The 8,885-nt window shown below is 38.7% G+C and overlaps 2 protein-coding genes across 5 annotated transcripts in view; one reads left to right on the forward strand and one right to left on the reverse strand.

Moving 5' to 3' along the window:
• Positions 1 to 1,257: 1,257 nt before the first annotated feature.
• The window catches only part of LOC110050718 (uncharacterized), a 22,143-nt gene continuing 14,515 nt past the window's right edge, over positions 1,258 to 8,885 (reverse strand). For 2 of the 3 annotated variants that reach the window (XM_089275107.1, XM_089275106.1), the window contains exons 10-13: positions 4,854 to 5,004; positions 4,478 to 4,534; positions 3,850 to 3,941; positions 1,258 to 3,360 (exon numbers count right to left, since the gene is read on the reverse strand). In XM_089275107.1, the coding sequence (XP_089131233.1) occupies positions 3,124 to 3,360; positions 3,850 to 3,941; positions 4,478 to 4,534; positions 4,854 to 5,004 (537 nt within the window). In that variant the 3' untranslated portion in view covers positions 1,258 to 3,123. The remainder of the gene's footprint in view (positions 3,361 to 3,849; positions 3,942 to 4,477; positions 4,535 to 4,853; positions 5,005 to 8,885) is intronic. The other variant, XM_089275108.1, reaches the window with a different exon arrangement.
• The window catches only part of LOC110050747 (uncharacterized), a 3,527-nt gene continuing 1,458 nt past the window's right edge, over positions 6,817 to 8,885 (forward strand). The window contains exons 1-2 of one of the 2 annotated variants that reach the window (XM_020756688.2): positions 6,817 to 6,978; positions 8,249 to 8,885. The exon at positions 8,249 to 8,885 is cut by the window's right edge and continues 1,458 nt beyond it. In XM_020756688.2, coding sequence (XP_020612347.2) covers positions 8,281 to 8,862 — 582 coding nt within the window. In that variant the 5' untranslated portion in view covers positions 6,817 to 6,978; positions 8,249 to 8,280 and the 3' untranslated portion in view covers positions 8,863 to 8,885. The remainder of the gene's footprint in view (positions 6,979 to 8,248) is intronic. The other variant, XM_089275114.1, reaches the window with a different exon arrangement.

The following is an 8,885-nucleotide window of genomic DNA, read 5'->3' on the forward strand; positions in this document are numbered from 1 at the left end:
AAGTCAAAACCATTTCCTTCAAATTTGCCCTTCAGTCATTTACTATCTGCTCTTTTAGAACCCCTGCTATTTCGAACTACCGTAAACTGCCGCTTATAAGCCGCCCCGCCCCCCCTCGCTTATAATCCCCGGTCATGGGACCATCTACTTGTAAACCAAAAAATACCTCCGGTTATAAGACCCTCCAGATATAAGCGCCCCTCTAGCTTTGTTTTGAATTCGTTTTTTTATTATGATGTTTTAAAGCTTAATTACTTGCAATTAAATGAAAAATCTGTTTCTGTTAACATGTGCAGCTGTAGCTCGTTTCGAAACGGTTTTTGTATTCTGGCTATAAGCCCCCTCGGATTTAAGCCCCTCCGTTTATAAGTCCATCTAAAAACCTTTGCCCAGTTGTATAAGCCCAGGGCTTATAAGCGGCAGTTTACGGTATTTTTTGTTTTACCTGAGAGATCGAGTTAGTGGAGTTTAACTGTACACAAAACAGATCATGTCTGAGATGTACAATACGGCTATGCCCCTTTTTCAATATCATATATATCGGCGAGACGCAAGAAAAAGATCAACTGAAATAAACGTACCAATCAAACGATGTACTGAGTAGAACAAAGCTTTGCACGTGCGTTTTACACTCTGGTTCATTTCCTAGGTCTCGAGACAAACAGCAACATGAAATTATCTCATTCGGCGAATTTTGGAGACTGAAAGCCACGAAAGTGATTTTTTTTTTTTCAGTTATCGCTGCAATTAACCACTGCTTGTTACATGTTTAGCTGAAGGATGTCCTAGATAATTGCAAGATTGTAAAAGATAATTTCATCACATTCATTTAAGTTTCGATTTATGTTGACGTCAACATCACTTCATCCTTTATGCACAAAGCGAGAATGTGTCTCTCCCCAAAGAGCTTTATTTGTCAAGGGGCGAGTTTTACGCGTCTCGTATTTACCTGGATACACTTGGATTAGACATAATATTCTATTTCCAAGGAATATTTAGAGCCATTTAGTCTGAGCTACGCAAGAAAAAACCTGACACGGTAAGTGATATATTGCAGAACAACAAGCAGATCGCATCTCTAACACAATTAAAGTGATCAAAAACAACCAATGTAAAGACTTCTATTATTTTGTCAGAGCGGATGCAAATTCCAGAATGAATGGCACACCTAGTGCCTGCACGTCTAATTCGAGTCTCACTCATAAATGAAATGAGTGCAAATTACTGAGTTATCAAACAAGGAAAAAAACAACTTGCTTCAGAACTTTGCATTTTCAACATGCTTGCCTTCTTTTTTAATCCATAAAGAATACTCTTGCACATTCAGCCTATGGTCCACCATCAGTAAAGACCCGAGACTGACGGCGAAAATAAATAACGACAATAACCATTTTAAAACATAAACGGGTCGCACCTTTAACAACAGAATGATCAGTAACGAAGCGCGCGAAGTCTAAAAATAGAACGCAAATTATTGGAACCCCGCGAGAGTCAGACAACATAAGCGTGTTCTGAGAGAAATAGGGGGAAAATGAACGCCAAATTTTCGTTTTAAAAATTGTTTTAGGAACACTTGCTTACGCGCTCGAAAAGGCGTCAAATCTTCCACCATTCCGTTTTGTTTGTCTGAGTTTGTCTGAGTTACGACGTCACTCGCGCGCTTCGCTATAAGGAAAGACTGTGAAAATCTTCCATTATTTTCAGAGCGAATGCAAATTCCAGAATGACAGCGGCACATTATTATACCTTAGCGCCTGCAGGTACAAATTAAGAATGAAATGAGTGTCAGTTCAACATATACTATATCATAGCAAACTGATTGAAGAAGAAATTAACAACTTAATAAAAGACTTCAAACTGAATAGACAATTAACAAGAACGCTGAACTGAAGTTGAACTGAAGTTGAACTGACAATAACAGTAAACAGTAAAAACATAACCTTCTCCCCGTAAATTAAGCACTGATCTTCTAAATCTAAGTTCATACAAGAGTGTTTTTCGGGTTGGACCTAGAATTTTGATTACAGTAGCGTGGAGTTTCGTATTGTTAGATAGCATGAGTTCAAAATCTTGAGAACAAAAGACAAAAAGAACAAATAACGACATGATTGATCATCGCAGTAATACACACAACTTAATTAAGAGTTGCAAAATTAAAGTCTGAAAAAAATTCAGGCTTGAACGGGATTCGAACCCCTGACCTCTGCGATACCGGTGCAATGCTCTCAAGCCAAGTGGGAGCTGGTCACGTTGAGATCCTTGTGAGTTATTGTACGGCTACATCACATGTAAACTTCATCTTCCCTTCTCTCATATCACTTCAGTGCCAATAATACACACTCGGCGAAATGGCTGAAAGCCACACTCAAGAATTTTATTCAAACTTAGTGGTGCACATCTCTCTACATGGTAAAATTGATGGCGTTAAATTGTTAGTTCACGTACCATTATCAATTTCAAAAAAGGCCAGACGACAAAATAAGTAAAAAGCATGAAAATACCTCCCAGCAATTTTTGCAGTTTTGCTCTGCTTTTCATCGTTTTAAAGAAATAACTAGTAATCATAAGGAAAATATATAACTATATATAAAATGAAATCTCAAAGAGTGAAGGAAGGAAAAGTAATCAGAAGTTACTACGAGATAGTACTGCTGCCTTACTTATAATGGAGATAGTATTTTGTCTGTTTAGTGTCCTAAGGACTCTTGATAGAGGATAGAAGTTCAACAACAAATGATAAATTCATGGTTAAACTATTATTGTAATTTGTATCTACCCAAATATATATTATTGATCAAATCAAACAGTTTGTATTATATTGGAGCAGTCATTTCAACTAAATTAGGCTTAACTTTATTTAGCCAGTGTACGTTTTTTAGACATTTTTAATAAGTAATGTTTCAATTCTCTGGCAAATCTTTTGTCATTCACTTCCCTGCTTCACTCTGTCTTGTCATCTTTCACTATGCAGTGTGTGAAGTCAGAGGTAACAGACGAGTGATTTCACAGGCGATAAAAATAGCCTTCTGGCGCATTTGTCTTATTATGCAAGTATACAAACTTATTTTATTGTGCACTGATGCTATGTAGTGCCAAAACCTTTTGCTGATAACTCAGTTTTCATTATATTAAACTGTCAATTGGCAGCAGAGAAGGGAGCACAGAGTCCACTCGGTTACACCAGAAGTTTGCGCAGGTACTGTGATACTGTCGGCCACCATACACGAGTTTTCCATCAGCCTGTTTTGATGGCCCTGGTGTACTCTTGTCGACGTTCAACAGACAAATTCCGCAAGCTACACTACCATCTTCAGTGGCTGAGACGTGATGTGTCGTGAAGTCCAGACTTCTCTGTGATGGCTAATAAATGACAAGGGGAGGAAGACAGAAATAATTAAGTTTGTCCGGAGTTACAGACCAAGCGTACATAGATCTGGGTCCTGGGGCAACCTCAGAAATATGGTAAGAGGTGACCTGTGATGGACTGAAGAATCTCTCCAAGGGGGTTAGGATGTTTGAGCTAATACTGTAATTATTATTTGTAAGTAATGCTGCAGTGTCGTGCACCGTCACGCATCGAGTGTACGTGCACAACTGTAATAGTACTAGTGGGAAATACTATGACTATGCATGGATTTGAAGATTTTGGACGTTTGATGACCCCGGTATTTTCTTTTGAAAGTAACTTCCCCTTTCTGTTTCCCCAAATTTTGTGAACAAAGAAAAACTCATTATAACTGAGGACAGGAAAATTTAAAGCAAAAGTTTCTGGAGAAAGACATTTTTAAACACGGGCTCTGGTGGTTATAAAAACCAAGTTTGTGTCTTCAATTTAGACATTAAACTTACCAAAATAGTTGATCCAGACAGAAAATTTGCAATGTTCTTCCATGTGCTCTCTATTTCTTGTTGGATATCTTTGAGTTTTGTATTATTTGGTGCTGGAAAGGGAGAAAGTGTAAAATAATAAATATTTGAGCAACATGTCAGATATTTGAAAGATGACAACTCACAAGACATGACCATTTCAGTTGCTAGTAATGAAGTGTAATGACTAACATTAATTATGGATTAAACTGTTCCTAAGCCATAACTGGGAAGTCTATTTAAGTTATACCAATTATATAATTTATTAATTGTGTGGGTGCGAATACAATTATTAAGGGCCCGACTTTCAGGAAAAAACCTTGGGGCCAGCTAGCCCTAAGTATTCAGATTTAGTCTCCAGCAAAAGTATTTCAGTGAAAAGCGTGGAAGTTTGTATCCAACGAAAAAAAAATTGGTGGCATTGGCGACCCCAGCGGTTGCAACGTCGAGCTCTGACAATATGAGTGATATTTGAAAATTCTCTCAAACTCCACATTTAATAAAAATCAGATCAAAAAGTTCTCTTGGCTTTCTTCCAAACAGCTTGTTTCAGAACCACAAAGACCACTTCTACTAGTAATACTCAAGTCCTGTACTGACCATAGCATACCTGATTTAGTGAAGGATGCTCTTATCCTTAGAGTAACTCTGTATATTTCCACTATGGCTAAAAGACGCAACATGGCACAACTGGATTAGCAATCCTTCAGGCCTCTGATTGGCAGCGAGGCTGGAGGTGACCTTGTTTTGATACAGACCTCACTGCTTTTGTTGTGTAAATCAAGTTGTTCTTATGCTAACTACTTAAAAATGAGAAAAGCAGAGAGGTGACTGTATCAAAGCAAGGTCACCTCCAGCCTCGCTTGCATTCAAAGGCCAAGTAACTGAGCACACAACTGTAAAATGGCCTATTGGTTCTTCTCATACCCTGGCTCACTCTGTAGCAGGTAAGGTCAGCTTAGTAGACATAACAAGTTCACACATACCTGAAAAATACGTAGCTCCTTCCTTGGATTCGAGGACTTCGTCCTTCACAGATTGCTCACCCATTTTCTGGATGGCCAACGTAGCTGTTGCTAAAGTTAAAAGGCAACTGTTAAGGCAACGGCTCCAAGCGTTTGCATGTTGATCCATGTCCTGAAGAAACAATTAATGGGCAATCTGTTTACATGCTATGACCATTTCAATAACTCTTTGAAGTACGTAGGGGAGAGACTTACGAGAGGAGAAGGAAAACAGGAGCAGGAAGAAAGAAGGCAGAGAAGGAGGAAGAAAAGGAGGAGAAGGAAAACTGAAGAAGAAGATCAACTAACTCTAAAATGGAATAAGCTCAACGTTATGTCCGTGACTGTGTCGAGTTGCTACACGAACTCGCACTATATGCCAAAATACAGCAGTATGACTGGTTACAATTCATTCCGTTGCCCTTTATATTAAACCTTATTTCCGGCCTTTTGAAACATTTTTCCTAGCAAAAATATACCTCAGTTTAGAATGTTTAACGCTTTTAGGTTTTAATGTTACTAGAATTGTTTTAATGTAACCGCTTTACTAAAGACGCAGGCAGTATTTCGACAGCGTTCAAACTCAACGTATTGCAACAATTACAATATGTTACAGTTGTTTTCCTTGGTATTAAACCCAGCAGAGTCCAATAGTGTGACTGGATAATCCTGCAATGAGGCGTTGCGTGGCTTTGGCCTTCAAGCTATCTGTTATATGAATGTTTGGAGCTATCTGTTACTAGAATTCTCTAATGTTGTATGTTCGGAAGGAAAAAAAGAACGATTCGAGAAACGTTTTGAGTCAACGTCGACTAATATTGTGTGATTTTTTTTTTATAAATTAAAAATTACATTGTTCCATATGCTCAAGTTTTTCTACCTATCAAGAGTTTTTCAAATATTATTTCAATAAACTTTGCTTCCAGCTATCGCAAAATATAACGTAAAGCGATGAAATAACGCGGGTGATTTGGCATAAAAAGGGCAAGACTTGTCCATCATCTCTCTTTTGTGACCTATCTTTTTTACTGTATTTTTTGAAGCAGTACTTGGTAGAGAACATTCAGAGAAAGTTAACATACACTTGCATACACGGCAACAATGATTCTCTCAACTATCTAGGAACCATGAAAGATTCGCGTTGAATAAAAATTTCCACGTGCAACAAGCTGTCATATTTGTTTACATTTTCCTCTCTGTTGGTTGGTTATTTGATACTTAGCGCGTGACGAGTTGACACCTATTAAAGGCCCCGCGGTCCTCACTACGCCGGAGAAATTTGAAAACGCAACAATCATCGGTCACTTTGGATTTGTGTTTAATTAAAATCTCATGATGAGCGTGACGTCATCGTTTTTGAAAAGCTCTGTTTTCAAAATGTTTTCCGTCCACACTAAAATACAAAGCTTCCATGTAGCCTATCAAACAGGGGGAAAAAACTTGCACACTTAAACTTGGCAGAATTCTCAACTCATGCAAATTAATCAAACCGCCACACCTTGTAATATATTATATAAGAGAGATAACCTGACAACGAATCACATCAATCAAGGTTTAATCCGACTAACTTGATACAAAAGATGAACGCATTACAAATACTATTTCTCACACAAACACCTGTTTAATTTACTGAAAAGACACCACCCGTATTTGGCGTATTTCCCGAGTATTTTCTCGCTTTTCACGTTTATTTGTGGAAACAGTCAGTTTCTTTATTTAGTAAAAAGAAAATGACACGGTGGTTTTAAGATATCAATTTCATTTTCGAGTCGTAAAAACAGTATTTTCTGAACGAGCGCCACATGGGTAGCTACAGGTGTCAATACAAGCGTCAGATATCTTGCTCGCTGCGCTCGTTCGTAAAATATTGTTTTTATAACTCGAAAATGAAATTTATATCTTCTTGACTTCGGGTAATATCCTCTCTCTATCACACCGGTCGGTATAGTATAAATTACATAGTCGTTACAGGATATGAGCGTGCGCACAAAGAATGTTTAGCAAATTAACATATTACCGAACGTTTTGATATCTTGTTATTCCTTGAGGTAAGCATTTAAGACCCGAGACAACCGTTAATACTTCATCATTCTTGACCGAGGTAGAGGTATGTGGACTAAACCTCACGTTACTAAGTGTTACAATTACGCTATAATATTCGAGCCGAGAATTAGTCTGTACAACAAGAAAGTGGCATTTTTGGTTTTCGTTTTAATTTCTTTGTTCGGCGTCTGTTGAACTGACTGCAGCGTAGAAATTCTGCCACGATATATAACTTCCTAAAACTGATCGCAGTTGAGAGTATTCACGTGTGAAGTGAATTATAGCTATATCGAAGCTTCTTGTGTAGCAAACATTTTAACATTGTCAACGGAAAAGCAGGAAGTCTGAATTTATACTTCGTACCCGAAATAAACAATTCGCCAGCAACGTAATAAAGAGCTATTAGAGAGTTTAAGAAAGCCGCGACGGCAACGGCAACGGGAACGTCGCTAAGCAAAAGGTTTAATGAGCAGAACAACGGCTGTGCACGTCTGTTATGATTCTTGGTAGATTGTCTGAACAACGTGAACCACAACGGCTAATTTTTTAAATTTCTATTTCAAATTTATCTCTGTGTCCCAAATTCAGTTTCGTGATAGTTTTGACAGTCATAAACAAAGTAAATGACCTAGGAGTATCGCGAGATTCGTAGGTAAAATATAAATTCATTTTTTAATCGACGTTTTCCTCGGCGTCGCCGTCGTAGCTTCTTAAACTCCCTATTAGCAAAGCACGACGGCAACGGCACGTGCGTTGTAAATCTTTGTACATTTCTCAGCCGTCGTTTGCAAAACAACAACGTGAAATGACTAAGTTCTGCGTATTTTGGAGAACGCAAACGCTGGACGGCGGCTAATTTTTCGTATTTCCATTTGGAATTGGACACTGTCATTGCATATTTAGCCTGAGCACGCTTTTAGAGCCATTGGCGTGCTGAACAGATGTAGACAACGGCGAACTTCGCTGGTAAAATATAGATTCATTTGTGACAAGTAAAACTGATCTCAAACTGATCCAAGTCATCACGAAAACTGTCTGACTTACGCAAAATATGTACCGGTGTACACTAAATTAGAATTACAATTTCGAGTCTGTTGTTCAATCAATAGGCCAATTCCGATATATTAAAATTCTAACTTGGCTCCGAGGCTTAGGGGAATAAAACAAAGGAAATTAAATATTCATCCCTCATCCTCGATGCGATTTCTCTTGTTTTATTCCCCTAAGCCTCGGAGCCAAGTTAGAATTTTAATATATTGGAATTGGCCTATTCTGTAGGCATGAACTCATAATTACTTTTAATATCAGTCTGTCTGTATGATTCCATACAACAGGTTCGATTCCGAGGAGAAAAAAAAGATAAAACATGGGAGGAGTTCAGATAAAAAACTGTACTGCCGTACCACTCAAGATTCAGCTATGTCAGGTTGGTGTTTTGTATCACGGTCTCGTCCAACCTGGAGAGTTTTTCGCTAGGGAGACCGGTGCCGTACATTTCACAATCCGTGCCACGGTTAGCGACAGAGACGACACAGACTGGAGAGACACAGTATTGCCTGTTGTTGGAGTTGGCGTGGGTAGCCTTGCAGCCTTGGCCACGGCAGGTGCAGGTCTAGCTATTGCTGGTGCTGGTATTGCTGCCGCTGGTGCTACTGCCGCTGGAGGTACCATTGCTGTGGAGGGTCTTGTAACTGGAGCTGTGGCCATTACACAAACTGGTATTCTGACTACAGGAGGAGTATTGATCACAAAGGAACTTGCCCAAAAGTTTTTCCAGGGAGCCAATCTGAGCCACGGTTACATTAACTCTGCAGGATGGTATTTCGGTGGTAAAAACGAATTAGAAATACATGGAGGTCCTCAAATTCTCGCAGATTCCGAAGGTTTTAAGTACAGTGGTTCTCCACTTTACATTGTTGACAAGAACGATGAAAGTCGACATTCTTAACTTTAAAATATGGCACATGTTAC

The sequence above is a fragment of the Orbicella faveolata genome, unplaced genomic scaffold, assembly GCF_042242905.1.
Source record: "Orbicella faveolata isolate gen_17 unplaced genomic scaffold, um_ofav_v1 contig_36, whole genome shotgun sequence".
Classification (NCBI taxonomy): Eukaryota; Metazoa; Cnidaria; class Anthozoa; order Scleractinia; family Merulinidae; genus Orbicella; species Orbicella faveolata.